The 17,352-nt window shown below is 49.0% G+C and overlaps 2 protein-coding genes across 2 annotated transcripts in view; one reads left to right on the top strand and one right to left on the bottom strand.

The window, feature by feature from the left end:
- The window catches only part of DMTF1 (cyclin D binding myb like transcription factor 1), a 29,256-nt gene extending 21,075 nt beyond the window's left edge, over positions 1-8,181 (top strand). The window contains exons 13-17 of the mRNA XM_038154274.1: positions 1,223-1,308; positions 1,944-2,102; positions 2,804-3,190; positions 6,148-6,295; positions 6,840-8,181. Coding sequence (XP_038010202.1) covers positions 1,223-1,308; positions 1,944-2,102; positions 2,804-3,190; positions 6,148-6,295; positions 6,840-6,949 — 890 coding nt within the window. The 3' untranslated portion in view covers positions 6,950-8,181. The remainder of the gene's footprint in view (positions 1-1,222; positions 1,309-1,943; positions 2,103-2,803; positions 3,191-6,147; positions 6,296-6,839) is intronic.
- A 39-nt stretch (positions 8,182-8,220) lies between these two features.
- Positions 8,221-17,352, bottom strand: TMEM243 (transmembrane protein 243). The gene is made up of 4 exons (XM_038154276.1): positions 17,114-17,352; positions 10,720-10,770; positions 9,769-9,873; positions 8,221-8,689 (listed from the first exon to the last, which is right to left on the bottom strand). The coding sequence occupies exons 1-4, from the start codon at positions 17,189-17,191 to the stop codon at positions 8,567-8,569; spliced, it is 357 nt and encodes a 118-aa protein (XP_038010204.1). The 5' UTR covers positions 17,192-17,352; the 3' UTR covers positions 8,221-8,566.

Here is a 17,352-nt window from a genome sequence, read left to right as displayed (position 1 = left end):
AAGCCTTTCCCCCCATTTTAGTCTGCTTTTTTGAAGAATTTCTGGTTGTGTAATCACAGTGTATTTTGTATTGTGTGTTTCACAGTCCCATGAGAGCTGAACCTATTACCCACTTTGAGCTGCATTTGGTGGAAGGCTCAAGGTTTCAAAGGAGCAATTCCTGAGGTTTTGTGAATATGCTGGCTGGGTGACTGACAGGCCACACTTTATAGCTCTCTGCTACTGAGTACCAGGAAATCTGCAGCAGGAAACCTTGAACATGCCACTACAACAATAATAGCTTCAAAATTGAGCTTTTATCTTCTTAGGAGACCAAAATTACTGTATTTTGCAGCCACGGAGTCTGAAATGGCAAAGTTTCCAGTGCTTGGGTCACTGTTATCATCTTGTAGATCTTTTCCCCTTTTTGTATTTAGGAAATTACTGGAAAACCCCAGGCAGAGTATTAATTTGGTTTCAGCTTCCTGGAACTTGTGATTTTTTTTTTTTTTTTTTTTTAAGAGTAAGTAGAAATTGTAATTATGGTTATAAAGTTTTGAGTACAAGTTGTTTGGTGTGATGGTGATCTTAAAATACCTGGTACATGAACTGTTTCCAGTGCTACTCTTCACTGCTTTTAGAATTAGTGGAGCTAATTGCATAAGTAATTACATAGTTGTAGTAAGAATACTTAGAGCTTTTATACTGCAGTCATAACACACAGGATAGGCAAATATCTGGGAAGCATCTAAACTTTCATCAGGAGTGGACATACTGTGGAGGGCAGAAAAGATTAAAAATACAAAAAAAAGAAAAAGAGGTCTGTGGGAAAGATAACAATATTAAGCCTGACACTGGTTTAAAACAAGCAGTACATGATCCAGAGGATATTATTACACCAAAGGGCATTGTTACATTAGAACCTCTTGCAAATCTCATTAAAAAAAGTAATTAAATCATGTCAGAAACTTTATTTTCTGTTTTTATCTCTGTGTGCTAAACCCATACTTACTTTCTTTTGCTCTTGTGGATTGTGGAATGCTCTCTTTAAATAGAATTGTATCTTGGGTACCAATTAGAGAACCTTGTCATTAGGACTGCAGCCAGTTTTCTTTTTCCTCTTAGGGGAATTAACAGTACCCTGCCATGTATTAATTATAGTATGTTATGCTCTCTACAGGGCTGAACATTCTGGTTTACATACTTTCCTTTTCTTTTTTTTTTTTTCCCCTTCCTTTTGCAGCCTCAACTGATTCCCCTGCTGCTACTGTTGACTCTGAGACAATAACACTGAACAGTGGAACACTACAGACCTTTGAGATTCTTCCAGTAAGTAACTGGTGTTTGTTACTGTGTTTTTTTTCTTTTCAACCCAGCTGCTTCTTAGACTATAGAAGAGTGCATTTCCAAAAAAAAAAAAAAAAAAAAGGGAATGTTTTCAAGTAGAAAGAAGAAAAGTCCTAAAACTTATTTCTGAAAGTGTCATCCATTAGGGCTCCTGAGTAAATTGTGAATTATAGTTAAATGCTTTAAATTTGCTTTAGTGCTGCAAAGTTTTCCTTTGTGCTTGGATTTTTTTCATTGTTGAAATCTGGCATAAAGGAGCCAGACAAAGCTCCCAGCAATTAAAGATTGTCTCAGTTCCATTGTCCTGTAATTCATAGCACAGTTTCTCTTCCATCTCAATGCAAAAGTAAGTTGAATTTGTACAACAGCAAGTAAAAAAGGAACAGCATATTACAGACCTGCTAGGCTCCTGCCCTTAATACTTGCCCTGGTAGCCTAAGGCTACAGATGAGTTTTTTTCTGCCTTTTGGGTGCAGTGCAGCAGTCAGTGCCGAAGGGATTGGATTGCTGTGGTGGTTTTCCAGGGGAGTCGCCGTTAGGCTGGTTCATGGAAATGAAAATGCTCCAGTACGTCCTGAGCGCTGCCTTTGGGTGTTAAACCTGTGTTGTCTTTGTAGTCTTTCCACCTCCAGCCGACTGGGACGCCAGGTACCTACTTACTGCAGACAAGCTCGAGCCAAGGCCTCCCTCTAACGCTGACTACGAGTCCCACCATGACCCTGACGGCCGCGGCAGCTCCGGCCTCCCCGGAGCAGATCATCGTTCACGCCTTATCTGTGAGAGCTCTGGGGGACAGCCCTGGGGGAAGGGGAGCCCTGCACACGCATGTTCAACTTGCAAAGCGGTTCTTAAGTCGTAACCATGTTACTTTGCTTCAAATCCCGAAGAGTGAGAATTTGGGGGTTTGTGCGTTGTTTTTAAAAAACAACCTCAGGTTGCTTCAGAGCTTAGCTTAGTGAGGAAGTTCTGAACAGAATGTCTCCGTTTAGTGGCTCGGTCCCCAGCAAAACCAAGTCTTGTTGTTTTGTGATGTTTTCAGTTACTCTCACAACTAGACACTGGTCCACAGCACTTGGATAGTAGTGACAAGTATTGCTTTTTGCTAGAGGGAGGGAAGGGGAAGCAAACTGGAGACTGAATCACAAAACTACGAAAAATTCAGTGGAAAAAACACTGACCTTTTGGATCTACAGTGATCCTCACCTGAATGGTTGCTTCTTTCATATTATTATGTATTTACTTTGTGACTTAAAGAACACATGACACCACATTCAGTCTACAAAGTTATCCTTTAGGAACAGGAGAGGTCAACAGATGATCTGGGCTGACATACTGTATATATGAAACTCTAAACTACACTTAGCAATTGGAATCTTTTTGCTTGTATTTGCTTGAAAGATTTGTAGATAGTAACAGGAAAGTCTCTGACCTTGTTTGGGTTTTTGTTTTGTTTCTTTTTGGCAAATGCTGCTGACAGCCAGAGCATTTGTTAAACACAAGTGACAACGTCACAGTGCAGTGCCACACGCCGAGTGTCATAATCCGCACCGTAGCTGCTGAAGACATCTCCTCCTCTGTCACCCAGACAGAACTGACTGTGGATGCAGACATTCAGTCAGCTGACCTGACAGATCCTCCAGACACCCTAGGAACAAATACTTTCCCACATGATATCCATCAGTCCAAGCTGAGTGACGAAGAGCAGTCAGCCTACAACGAAGATGATGCCTCCAAATTTAGCAGCAGGAGTAGTAGAGAGCTGATGGATGGAGTTATGGTAAGAGCAGAGGAGGAGATTGCTGATGCTAGCCTGAAACAGAATGAGGATCCTCACTCTGGTTTACCCAGCACTTACGTTACTGAGGTAAGGGAGGGTGTAATACTTGATGTTTCCCCCATTTTGCATGGAGAATTATTTCATTGAATCTGTGGCCTTGATGTTAAGCTATTAATCTGAAATATCTCAGTGATTTTCATTTATATTGGGAGCTGAAGGGAGAAAGATGAAGAGAGACTATTCATAAGAGATATAGTGACAGGACAAGGGGGAATGGCTTCAAACTGAAAGAATGTAGGTTTAGATGAGGCATTAGGAGAAAGTTCTTTCCTGTGAGAGGGGTGAGGCACTGGAGCAGGTTGCCCAGAGAAGCTGTGGGCTGCCTCATGTCTGGAAGTGTTCAAGGCCAGACTGGATGGGCCTGGAGTGATCTTCAAGGTCCCTTCCCATCCAAACAATTCCTTGATTCTGTATCACAGTTCTACAAGTATTTGCTGAGATCCTCTATCCTTGAGCTTTGTTAGTGTGTTACAAGTATGAAAGCAACAGCATTTAATGTGCTATCAAAGCTTCTATTTCACTTCATCTGGAGTACTGAGCACCTCACTAGCTGTGGAGTTGCTTCACTGCTCAGGGTTCTTCTGCATGGTGACAGAGGAAAGCTGCAGCTTTGGTGGCACTGAACAGGTGCCTTCAGGTGATTCCTGCTTGATGCTGTTGCTGTAACCTGGGCTGTTAATTGCCCACCACACCTGCATCAACAGATAGATTGAGCCAGGGAGATGAGCTAGAGTATTTGGGTTTTGCTTTATGAGTCTAATAACATGCTTCAAGATGTACCTCAGTTTCTAGTTTTGAGGACTTCTGTTAAACATACTGCTCCAGTCAAGTAGATACTTGACATCGAGCTACTTCTCTCTCTGGCCTCAGATTTATTCATCTCCAGCACCTAAGATGCAGAAATGAGTTTATCCAAATGATGACAGGTATTTGGATCATTTCCTTCAGTTGCTGGAATTATGAAAATGACTAAGTCACAGAAAACAGAGGTGCTAAAAAGAAGATAATATTCTTTAGTGGGTAGAAAATTCTTGTTCCTTTACAGATTTGGTTAAGTTGGAATTTGGGAAAAGATGAGTTAGGATGAAATACTCCTTCCTGTTTTTTAGAACACTGTTTTCTACCGTAGCTGCATTTCTGCTTGTAAGCCTTGAAAACCCATCATTAATATGCTTTGGCCTTGTCTTTGAAGAAGCTTCTAATAGACAGTGCATATCTGTTATGCTCTTACAAAAGGGAGAATCTTTGTACATCTCAAGTCTGCTACTACAGAAGCATCTGAATCCTGAATGCATCAGAAGATGGGGATTATTCTTCCATTTTTCTCTTTCTGTGTCATGGTTGACATCATTGTGATAAGATTTTCAACATTTGAGGCAGACCATCAGCTTTCTATTCTTATTTTAAAACTTCAGCTTCTCGAGGTAGAATTAATAAACTTTTGATATTAAGCTAGTTCCTAGTTTAACTTTGTACAAATTGCTCATGGCTAGCAGAATGTAAACTTTTTTTTCTACACAGAAAAACAAACTGAATTTGTAATTCTAATTTGCCTTACCCTTCAAGTCAGATTCAAGTTTGACATGTGTACTTAAATTCTAGGAAATAGTGAACTGTCTGTGAGTAATTCTCAGTGAAAAGTTACTCCAGAAAAACATGCCTAAATTTTGTTTTCTTTAAGTCAGTGTTATTTTTATGAGCTTGCCAAAGTTGTATTGTCACTGTGGGTGGGTAGTGGGAGGCAGGCAGTCGTGCTGCAGGGTTTTATTATTTCTGGCTGGGAAAGGTGCCCATTTGCCACAATGGCTTCTTTAGTTTTTCACGCCTCCTCTTCCCAGTTTCAGGCCTTGCAGCCCAGTGCTGCTGGTGGGCAGAGCTGTGTGCTCTGCTGAGAGCTGCTCCTGTAGGTCAGGCACACCATGCCCTTGTGGATGGGACCTTGTGCAGTTCACAGAGCTGCAGCACAGGTCAGCTCCTCCCCAGCAGCATCAAGGAAGGGTTTTTCAGACAGCTGCCTTTGCAAAAACACTGTGCAGTTACAGAGGGAAACAAGTTTTCCTACAAAAAACAAGGTAGAGGAACACCAGGATTTTCTTAAACACAGAGGGGTCTAACCTCTGAAAACAGTGATAAATCCAGGTACCTTCCATTGTGTCAGCAGCAGTTGCTAGCATTCTAGATCAGGGATTCCTGAAGTTTGAACAAACCTTACACGTGTTACACACAAAAACTGGAATCCAAATATCTCTGCTGGTTCTGACACTACTGTGTGGGATGACTTTTCACTGCATTTGTGGAACCAGGAATGTGCTGTGACACTGAGTCAGCCAGATGTGTTGCTGCCATTCCAGTACCACAGGGGCCAGGGAAGAGGCAGGAGCAGGGCAGTGGCAGGACTGGAAGAGAATGAGGGTATTGACAACTTGTACCTGGAAGGAATCAGTGTCTTGCCAATCTTATGGTACATTAGGTTCAGCAAAAAAAGTCTGGAGCCAAATTCCAGCCAGTGGCAGACCAAGCAAGGCACAGCAAATAAAGGGGGTCTTTTGAGCTCTCTGTTCAGTGTCAGTAAAAACTTGACAACAGGAGTTGTGAAATTTAAGGTAAAGCTCTAAGGTTTGTGGAGCAGGTAAGTGCTCTAACAGTAATGCTTCAGTCTCAGAACATCTTGACAGAAAGCAGTGGAAAAGCCTAATTATTCCTTTTCACAGACTTAATATTTGACTTGCAAGGGAACATTTTATCACCACCTTGCAGTGTCTCCCTTCCTCTCCGCATTGCTTAACAGGGTAAAAGTCTTCTCATCTTTATGGGTGCCTGCATTAAGATAACATGCCCTGTAAATGCTGAAATAAACTCTCTCAGGTGGTGACATTTCAATTTAATGAGATAAAATTCATTCAGAGTGGAGTATGGCTGAGCAATGCAGGGTTTTGTTTATGTCACCATGAATCCATTCTCATGGCCTGTTCTGTGTTGTGCAGGACCTGGGTTCCCCGACAATAGAAGAACAAGTTGATCAGCCTACAATAGATGATGAGACTGTGCTTATTGTTCCTTCTTCCCATGGTTTTATCCAGGCAGCGGATGATATCGATAGTGAATCAGTCTTGCCCTTGACAACTCTCACAGGTATGACAGTCCCTGTCACTAAAGCAGTGTATAGAGCTTCTGAGTCTCTGCAGACAGCACTTCACAGATCCTTGCTTTTTCTTAAATAATTTTACATACCAGTGCTATGAAACTGCATCTAACCCACCAAATACTCCTCCCCCGAGGAAGCATCTCCCTGTAGAGCCATCAGAGGATCAGCACTGATAGTGCAATACCTGATGGATGCAAATGTGAGTCACACCATTGCATCCATATCCATCCAAACTGGCCATCACTTGCCTTCTCTAAAGATACTCAAAACCCACCTGGATGTGGTCCTGTGCAACGTGCTCTAGCTGAACCAGCTTTAGCAAGGGGTTGGACTAGAGGATCTCCAGAGGTCCCTTCCAACCCCAGCTATTCTGTGTTCCTGTGAAACTAGAAATTGCAAACTGCCTAGTTTGAGCAACGCTGCCTATGATTGGTTAGAATTCCAGGCTACATTTCCTGTCTCCTAAGTTTGTGTTTTATATCTTGTTATAGTGGCACAGCAATAGTTGTAATGCTTTTTGTCCCTTGACAGATCCTATCCTACAACATCATGGAGATGGGTCACACATTATTGGCTCATCGTTGGGCAGTCCTGACTCAGAAGATTCAAAGGATGTTGAGGATTTAGTGAGCTGTCACTGAGAAGCAGCAGTGGTGTCCATTTTCTATTGACCATGTTTGCATTGTGAAGTTAGTTACAACCCTGTGCCACGTTTCCAAAGAAAGCAGTCACAGTCTGTCTCTTGGAGCAGAAGCTTCCAGTGTGGAATGACTACGGTGCACTTTCTCTGCTCAGGCTGTTTCCCTCATCCAGGAGGGAGGACTGAGGTGCCACATTTCACTGGGGTGTTCCAGTGTGCTGAAGAGCCTCTGTTGCAGTGCTCACAGTGCTCAGATCCATCCAGTCAGTTCTGATCTGACTTGTTACTGATGTGCTGGACTGCACACGTGGAAAACTGGACAGAAGTCAAGGATTGTGGACTGTAGCCTCTTAGTGCTGCAGCAAGTGGTAGTTTGCACAGGTTTCATGAAGAATGGGTGAGGATTTTTGCACTTACTGACTCTTGTAATACATGGAGTAAGAGACTGTTACATTTCAGGAAGGAGTAAGTTCCATCAAAGACTTCAGGGAGCATGGGCAGCATCGTGAAGCAGTGGTGTGTGTTCCCATCTCACCTGGCTCGTTCCTGTGTCTGTGGCAGAGGAAGAAGGCAGAAGCTTATGGGACTTGCCTGGTCTGCTTGTTCCTGAGGAGTCCATTGCTGGCAATGGACAGACCTCAGAAAGATCACTTGTGGAAAATCTTTTCTTGTTTTTTTGTTTTTTTTTTTCTCTTTCATCACTACAGCAAGCTAAATAAAAAGGGAAGGGCTATGAGAAAGGGAAGCTACTGGGACCCACTGGCCTCCCCCAAAAGCTTGGAATTCCTTGGAGATTGTGAGTAGGTTGGAACGTTTGTCTCTGTTGCTGTTTACCTGACAGTACCAGCCACCTCTCCAGACATGATTTCTGCAGCAAGTTAGTAAATGGGGAAGTGGTGTGGAGGTGGCAAAGTCTTGGAGGAATAGCTCTGTGAGAGTCTGGACATAGGGCCTTGAGGCAAAGAAGGCCAATTAATTCCTGCATTGTTTGAAACAGACACTAGGCTGAACAGCAGCCTGTTAGCTAGGAATCAAGAGAAAAAGCTATAGAAACTAAAGACTTGTATAAATTATTTTATTTATTTCTGTAATTAGCTCTTCATAATCAAGAGTTGGTCTTTTTCAGTCTGTGGTTTTGTTAATGTGAAAAATAAGTTGTAGTTTTAAATGGTTGCCTAGGGAACAGAAATAATTGTATATTCAGTTTCAACAAAATAAAGAGTATTTGTCTTACTTGACTGTAAGATGCCATTTATTTATACTGCCACAGATCCTTTCAGTGCTGCAGTTTATTTGTACAGTAATAAAAAAAAGTGCAGTTTTTTTCCAAAATGAAAAAGCTTGTGCCATTCTGAAACATCAGTACAACTGGAATGTTCATTAAGCGCAACAGTAGCTCTTCAAAAAAAAGCAGAATGTCACGTCTTATGGCAATAATTCTCCCCAACAAGAGGGACATTACATATACATTTACATGAAAATCATGTACTGATTTATCCTTGCACAACCCACTTCTTTCAGGCTGATGGTTCTCACTTCAATGTCTCGAGTAGAGCTGAGAGCTGAGCTGGAAGCAGCCTGACACAGCAGCATCATTGCTGGGTATTCCCAGTGTCCTTCATTTACCCACTTCATGGAAGTACAGGTTGGCACATATACATAACATGACAATAGAAAACAATATGTAGTAAATTAGATTTCTGAATTTGGGTTCCAGGTCTCCTTGTCGATACCAGTAGATCTAGAAGAGAAGAGGAGTTTGTGTTATTTCAAAAAGCCAGGTATTCTGAGGAAACTTTCTTTGGTAACTGAATTGGCAACTTGCAGCTTTAGTTTTGGGTGTTTTTTTCTTCCTGTGAAACAATCCAACTTCCTCTGGCCAGAGGGACTGAGTGTGTGAGTGTGTGTATGTGAAACTGGCCCTGAGGGCATGTGCTGTCTGGGCAGCTTTGCTGAGAGGGAGGGAGAGTGGGTGGCTTAGCTGGGGGTGTTTTAACTCTCAGAGCTGGCTCCACCCTGGCAGATGAGGACAAACAGCAGGTTTGCACTAACACAGTCTGTTCTGGGCCGAGTCATGGCCACCAGCTGTAGGACCAAAAACTGGGACTGACCAGGCCCTGCAGAGCAGCTGCGCAGCGTGCCCAGCAGTGAGGGGGTCAGGGCTGCTCCAGGTCACAGCTGGAGGAAGGAGAATGCTCCAAGTATGAAAAGCTACAGCAGAAGGAGCCAGCCATGGCCCTGCCCGTGGAAGGGGGGTTGGACTACATGGTCTTTGACAGCCCCTTCCAACCCAAACCATTCTGTGAACTAAGACCTGCCAGTTCCCTTTGCCAGTGCTTGGGACCAGCTCCCTTGGAATTCTGCAGTTGATGAGTAGAGGACTTGCTGTAGCACGTGGACAAGCCACTTGCTGTCACTTCCTACCCCTGTAACTCATCCCCTGTGTTTGAAAGGTCACTGACTAATGCAAGTGCACGGCTGATCCCATTCAGGTGTCTTCTGCAGCACAATCCATCTCTGCATTCCCATTTCAGCGCTCTGCTCCCTGGTTTCCTACTCTGTGTCTCCGCTGGCAGCTGGGGGTGGCAGTGCCACAGAGATGACAAGTCTTGCACCACAGCTGGGCTGCAGGAGCTGGCTCGGTTCACACACTTACTCTGCAGTAAATACAAAACTCACTGCCACTCCCTCATTGTCAGCTTGTGTTATGGAGGCAGGAAAGCTTTTCTAGGAGAGTGTAAAAAAGAAGGCAGCACCACGTGAAGCAGATTTTATTCCGAGCCATCGACTCAAAAGCACGGCAAACGTGGCGGTACTTACAAGAATGCCAGCAGAAATGCAACACAAGGAGATGCAGAAAGCAAAAAATACATTCACAGGTTTTGGAGGTAGTTGCGGGAAGACAAAAGCACTGATTAGAGTGACCTGTATGGAGGAAAACAAAGGTGAGGATTTCACTCTGGCCAGAGCTGCAGCGAGAAGAGGCTCAGCCCAAGGGCTGGAGCAGCGCAGCGCTCACATCCTGATCTGCACGCCCCTCCCTGGTCTCTGACTCCCACCCCTGAGGAGCTGAAGGAGAATGTGCAAGTCTGGAGGAAAACTGCTTTGATACAGCTGCACGCTGAGAGGAGTGGGAAGAAAACTTTGCCAAAAGCTTTGCCACGCTGGCTTATTGCCAGAAACCACCCTCCATGAAGCCATCAGGCCCAGAGGTGCACACTGCCCGTGCAGGAGCATCCCTTCAGCCAGGTGTTCCACCAGCTGGCACCTCACCTGTCCCCACAGCCTCCCTGCCCCTCACCTGTCCCCACAGCCTCCCTGCCCCTCAGCTCCCAACAATCCCCCCGTGGACCACACAGTGTTGGGTTCGTCTTTGAAGCTTGGGGAAAGCACAGCTCAACGCAACGGGACAAACTTTGGAAAGACTTATATAAGCCATAAATAGAGGACAATAAATCGTGAATAGAAGGAAATAGAAGAAAACATGCTCTCCTGGTGCCTAAGTGCTTTGTTCTCACCCAGGCTCACGTTCAGCCAGGATGGACAATCCACCAGAGAACTTCAAGGATTTTATTGCAGCTCTTAAAGAAAGGTATTCCCCTTCTCCTGTTGTCAGAGTTTCAAAAGACAGGTATGTCCCAAAGTGACTGCCTGCTCTGAATCAGAGCCTCTTTGGTCATTGGAAGCTTCAGCAGCCGTTTTTGGGGAGGAATTCTGGTTTTCTCCCCGTCCCTTAAAGATGCAACATGGGGTGGGATGGGAGATACTTACTACAAGCAGCAAGGTTGTTAAGCCACCAACAACTAGATTGATGATTCTGTCCTGAAGAAAAGAGAAGAGTGTTATGTGTACCTAAAAAAACAATCACAAAAAAAACCAAACCCCAAACCATATAAAACAGAGCATTAACCAGCAACACTGAGAGCATCAGCCAGGATCCACATTATTGCCAGCACACACAAGGCTCCCTGGTCAGCTCTGCCACACAGGAAGGTTTCCCCTTCCTCCAGAGACCCCAGGGAGGTTTCACTGGTCAAGGCCTTGTACAGCAGGTTTGCTCATTTGCAAACGGCTTCTCTGCTACATCTAAATCAATTACAATTGTGCAAATTGTATTTAAATCTGTTTTTTTAAAGTGGGAGTGCACAGATGGAGGTTGTCAGAAAAATCTTTTTTTAGCCTCACTGCCTGAGAATTAATAGACTGATAGAGTCTTAGGTGGGAATTTGTGGGCTGCTGGCAAGGAGGTGAAGCGTTGCCCACACCCCAAATGCTCCACCCTAACACCAGCAGACCTGAAGATGGCACACAGTGACTCTGCTTGGACAGACAGATATCCCCCCTCACTTCTTTCTGCTGCTCCTGATCAGTATAGAACAACTGGGAGGACACAACTTTTTGCCCCTGGGAAGAAAGATCCCTCAGTGACAGCATCAGTCCCATCCCGGTGGCATCAGGGCAGGGACTGGCTGTGACACTGGGCTGTGTGACCACAGGCTCAGAGGAGCACCCACAGCAAGATCCTGTGCTGATGAATCTTCTGGAGTAAAAAGCAAAGGAAAAGGAGGATATTCCAATCCCTGCCAGCACACTGCCTCCTCCCAGGTGCTGCTCTGAGTATAAACATGTAAAAACCACAATCAGACTGGGCTGCACACAGCCAGGTGTGGCACTCCAGATCAAATCACTCAAATCAAAGGCTAAAACTGCTACAGCAGAAAAAATGTGCAGAGGGAAAACACCCCAGACTTCGATCAAGTGTCCTGAGAGTCATTAAGTAGGTATGGTGAAAGGAAAGTGAGAAAAGAGTTTGAGCAATAAAAGCATTTAGCCCAGGACATGCCAGCCAGCAGGCAGGGCAACACGGGCATCCCTCCACCTGCTCTGGCACAGTCCTTCCCTGCTAGAATTTGGATTTGTAGAGGGAGAAGTCTCAGATCATCAGGAAGTAACACATGACAGCAGCAGGGCACTAGAAGAAAGCAAAGAGGAGGCAGAGAGCAGCAAATCATGCTTTTGTGGGACACCACCAGCCCTGAGCTAAGGCTGGTGAGCTCACGTTGAGGTGGTTCAGGAACAGGTGGGTGCTGTGTCCTGGTTGTGTTCATCCCCAGGGGATAGGGCCACAGCAAGCAGACTCCAAAACCTCTCCTATTAGTCCCCAGCTCCTCTTTGTAAAACAAAACCACTGATGCTCCTGCAGGTCAGAGGCCCCATGCTGTGGGGGAACAGCAGTGGCTGCAGCAGTGGGAGGTGACCTCCCCATCCACAGGAAAGTGTCACCAGCATCCCCTGTGCAAGGTTCTCACCAGCCAGGCACAAACCCCTTGTCCTCACTGGCATTTCCACACATGGAGTTGGTGATGTGACAGCAGCCTCTGAGAGCCAGCTACGAGACACCCACCCCTGACCCCAAAAAGGAGCCCGGAGAAGTAACTCCAGGCAAACAAGAGGAGCAACTTGAAAAGGGCAAGCATGAAATGCTCCATGAGAGCACATCCTGACAGCTCAGCTGGACTCCTCCTCCTCACCTAAAATAAAGAGCTCAAAGCTAACTTTAGGCAGGACATGGAAAGGTCCTTACCCCAAAATCCACTCCAGTACCAGGAGAGGATGGCGGTTTTGCTCGGCCCTTGCCCTGCAGACCTGGCTGAGCCCACCAAGGCAATGTTACAGAGGGGGACCAGAACTGGCATTCAGGCTCAGCTTCTCCATTCAGGATGGCAAGAGGTGAGCAGCTGGATCCCTTATGCCATGGGGAGATGGGCTTCCAACAGCAGAGATAGCAGGGAATGCCAGGGAACCAGCAGCAGAACTAGCAGTGGGTCACCAACCTGCAGAGCTCACCTGGTGAGCACAGAGTCACAGCCAGGCCTGCAGAGAGCTCAGGGGGATGGACACAGAGTCAGTCACCATTCACAAACCCAGCCATGCCTGTGCTCCTCATTACCTAGAGACCCATGTGCCAGGACAGGCTGGACTGGCAGGAGGAAACAAGGGGGTCAGACTTGGCAGCAGTCATGGAGCATTTCTCTCTTGACTGTTTCAGTGTGGGAGACAGCATCCCCCAGCACAGGGACCTCATCTCACTCTGCTCACTGAGGCACCTCCCAGTGCCAGCGGGATCAGGTAGGGATGCCAGCAGTGGAGCAGTGGCATCCAGTCCCTGCAGCCAAGGCAGCCCCTTCCCCTGCTGGCATCCAGTCCCTGCAGCCAAGGCAGCCCCTTCCCCTGCTGGCATCCAGTCCCTGCAGCCAAGGCAGCCCCTTCTGCTGCTTAAACCTGCAGGCACTCAAATTTTCCAAACACACTGCCGGCACAAGAAGGTATTTCAGGATCCAGGGATTAGAGACACTGATCCTGAAATCCTGGGCTTGGCAAAGCAGTGAGAGGCTGTATTCCCCAGTGCCCACTGACACTTCAGCCCCAGGCAGCTTAGCACAGCAAAAAGGTTAAAAATACTCAAGCAGAGGCCAAGACGGCTAAAGGGATTGGGGATTGGAGCCTTTCACCTCCACACTGTCCTAGTGCACAGCCTGGCCTAGGCAGACACTCCTGGGCATGCAGAAACTGCCTGTGGTGAGCCTTGTGTCCTACAAGTCACCCAGCTGGCACAGCCAGCTCCTACGGCCAGCACAGCTGATTCAGGAAGGATTTTTTTCCAGCATCACTATGTACTGCAATAGCTGCTAGAGTAAAAAGACAAAAAAACCCAGCAGGCACGCCAAAACAGAGAGCCTGCAGCTGCCTGAGGTCACCTGGACCAGCCCAGGGTACTGGCACACACACACCAACTTCTGACACAGCCCAGCAGTGCCTCCATGGGGGTCCCCATTCAGCCAGCCAGCTGCTGAGACGTAGTGAGCTGCTGGCCAGAAAGGAGAGGAATTCCATGTTTCACTGTTGCACAAGATGCATTTTGAAACAGGAGGGTTTCTGCCCTGTCCCTCTACTCTGGGGAGGGTATTGCAGGGGCTGGAGGCATCAGACTTCTCCCAGGGAGCCTCCGCAGCACAGAGGTCTCCCTCTGCCTGCCTCTGGGAAAGGGACATAAGGTCAGGAAGCATCAAATCCTTGCAAAGCAGGAGGGCACAATCCAGGATTCTTTAGGATCTGGGTCAAGGTTACTTGGAGCAGCAGGGAAACTGAGGCTAGACCAAGGCTACATCTACACTCCCTCCACAGGCTTGGATAGAGTGGCAGCTTTGCTCTTCGCTCCATTCCAGCTCAGCACTTCCATCCTTGAATCCTCCAGGTCAGTGGCGCGTGGGCTGAGCCCACAGGGATCCTGACAGAGGCTTGGCCAGGAGAAGGGAATGGACAGGTTCCCTGGAGCGCGGGTACCTGGTGCCATCTCTGCAGGAGTGACAGAAAGGCCATTTTTATGCCTTACATCAGCAAGTCCAGATGGTCAGCAGCCATTGCAGCCCGCTGCAGCCGTAGGGGACGCCTGAACGCAGTGCCAGACCCAGCCTGGTGGAATTGCAGGCAATACAGGCTGTGCTCAGGGCCATGCTGGACACCCACCCTCTGCAAGACATGGGGACTTCCTGGTGTGTCCTCAAAAGCTCATCATTCCCATCCTGAGCTGCCCAGTCTCTCTATTGCCTTCTGCTTCCAAGCCACAGCAATTAACTCCCACCCACTCAAACGCTCCCGCCACGGAGGAACCCAACTTTGACCTTCCCTGAGCACCTGTGGCACCCTGTCCCCTCTTTGGCACTGTACAGCTGTGCCTTTGCCCGGTCTCATACCCACCCACTCCCTGCCAGTGCTGCATCCCTGGAAAGCACAGCTGAGTCCACAGGCCTGGCACTCGTCACCGCCTCTGCCCACCAGCCACCGCTCTGGCACCACCTCGCCCCAGGCTCTGCCCAGCAGTCACACGGGACAGCGAGCGTGGCAGGGGCAGCCGGACCACGGCAGGGCAAGGAGGCGGATGCTGCTGCCCAGCTCTGCCGCCCCGCAGAGTGGCTTTGCCCTCAAAGTCACCAGCTTGGGGACCAGGAGAGTGCAAGAAGGCATGAAGAGGGAATCCCCATCTCTACATCCATTTCCAGTTGCTGGCAAAGGGTGGGAGACCCCTAATTTTGGGCTCAGGGCTGCCTGGGCACGAGCACTGCCCCTGCCCCTCCTCGGCCCCAGCCCGAGCAGAGGATCCCGGTTTGCCAGTATCAGCCATCAAGTGCAGAGACCCAAAAGCAGAGCTGGGGTGCGGGCAGCTGCACTCCTCCCGGCAGACCTGCTCCTGTTTAAAGGCAAAGTTTAGCTTTCCACTTCTGACACAGAACATTCCAGCTCGGGACCTCACCAGCGTCCGTTCCTAAGCAACCCCGGTGAATCGGGGAGGAAACGACCAGCACAGAGATTCCCTGTCCCTGTGGGACACGGGCACAGCAGCGAGAGGCTGCTGCTCGGCCCCGCTGGCAGGTTCCAAAAAAGCCACAGGACACAGGCAGGGGGTGAAGTGCAGGATGCCGGATCCCCGTTAGAGCCCAGGAACTGAAATTAGCATCCCACGGTTATTATTTACCGCTCTCCCTTGAGAGCAGAGGCGTAGCTGGAAAAAGACAGGGATTGGGGATCGAAGGCTTAACCTGGGCTGAAAAGTTTGGGAGTTACGTGCCAGGACTGCCACCCTGCTCCGATGGCACATCCCAGTCCTAGAAGTGCCCACCGCTGGGAGCTTCCCAAAATCCCTGCGCAAGGACCGTCCGGCAGGACCCGAGCGCAGGGCACAGCTCCAGCACCTCCCGTGCTCCCATCAGGGCAGCAGGGCTACTGGGGATACCTGTCCCCCCTCAGTTCATCTCCTTGGGGTCCTGCCCGTCCTCCCATGCCACATCATTCCATTTTCCCCCGAAAATCCGGTCGGTATCACTTCGTTCTCATTAAACATTGTAATTGTAGCAGCAGTTCCAAGTTCTTGCAGGGAGGGCGGTGATGGACTTGATACACTTCTGAATAATCTCAGGCAGTTCCAGCCTGCACCTCCCAAACACACTCGAGTGCGGTAGCCCCTCCTAACGGGGGACAACCCCGAGTCCCAGACGGATGATGTGACACCTCCAGGTACCGTGATTCCCGAGGGATCCCGATGCCGAGCGGCCCCAGGAGCCCCCTCCCTCCCCGGCACAGCCCCCGCAGCAGCGCCTGGAGCCGAGCGGCTTACGGGGATTGACACCTGAGGAGCCGCTGCTGCCACCCGTCAGCCGAGGAGCCAGCTCCTCCAGCCCGGGAGGAAAATCAGCTCCCAGGAAGAACCAAACGCAGCCCCCCATCCCCATCCCCATCCCCATCCCCATCCCCAGCAAAGATCCCCCAAAGTGGGTGAGAGGCGGCCGGGGTGCGGCAGCCCCAGAGCCCCGGCACACCCGGACGGGACACGGCGGCTCCGTGACCCCTGCCCGTGCCCAGAGCCCTTCCCAGCCCCGCTCCGAGGGTCCCCCCGCGCTGGGACCCCGAGCCCCAAGTTCCCGGTAGAGTTTTGGGGAGATGTTGCTTTGGGGAGGATTATTGGAAAGTTGATTTCCTTGGGGGGAAGGGGAGGGCAATGTTTTGTGAGTTATTTGGGGAGGGGGTCTTGCTGGGGGGAGTTTAGTTCTGGGGATATCGTTTGGGGTTTTTTTTAATTTGGCGCGGTGTTCGTTTGGGGTAGATGGATTATTTTTGGTTTGGGGCACTAACTGGGGGATGGTTATTTTTTGTTTTATTTCGGGGGATTTTTTTATAATTACGCCAAATTGAAGCTTTTCCTTCTTTTGGAATCTGGGGGGGGCTCCTTTTAGATTTTTTTCATCGGGATGCAGCCTTTCTGATTTTGATGCCGTTTTGGAGGGGGACCGAGGATTCTTTCTCATTTCGTGGGGATTTTGAAATTTGTTCGCAGGATTCGGGCAGGTTCCTCGCTCGGGCCGGCCGCTCGGCTGCCTGCGGCGCTCCGTGCCGAGCCCGGGGGCAGGGGGCGGCGAGCTGCCGCTCTCCGGGGCGGCCGGGAGGAGCTTCCTCATAACCGGGGGGCATTTGCGCCGGGAGCGCGGGGAGGGGGGGCACTACGGGACTTTCAGCCGCATTTCCTCCGCCGCGGTTCGCTTTGGCGGGGGGTTGTTTTGGGGGAGGGGGGTGCCGGGGGTGGCCGCCGGCGTGGCGGAGCGCCGTCCCTTACCCTGGCCGAGGTCTCCCCGAAGAGCGGCCGGTTGTCCGCGCCGCCGGTGCCGTACCCGCGGGCGGGGAATCCCTCCATGGCGCGGGGGCGCTGCGCCGGCGGCCGCGGGGGGGGCGCCCGCTCATGCTGCGCCTGCCCCCAGCCCGCCCCCCCTGCGGCCCCGGGAACGGGAACGGGAACGGCGGGGGCGGGGCACCGGGAACGGGAACGGCACCGGGAACGGCACCGGGAACAGCGGG

Source organism: Motacilla alba, chromosome 1A, assembly GCF_015832195.1.
Source record: "Motacilla alba alba isolate MOTALB_02 chromosome 1A, Motacilla_alba_V1.0_pri, whole genome shotgun sequence".
Taxonomy (NCBI): Eukaryota; Metazoa; Chordata; class Aves; order Passeriformes; family Motacillidae; genus Motacilla; species Motacilla alba.
The sequence above is the reverse complement of the archived record's forward strand: the minus strand, read 5'-3'. Positions and strand labels throughout refer to the sequence as shown.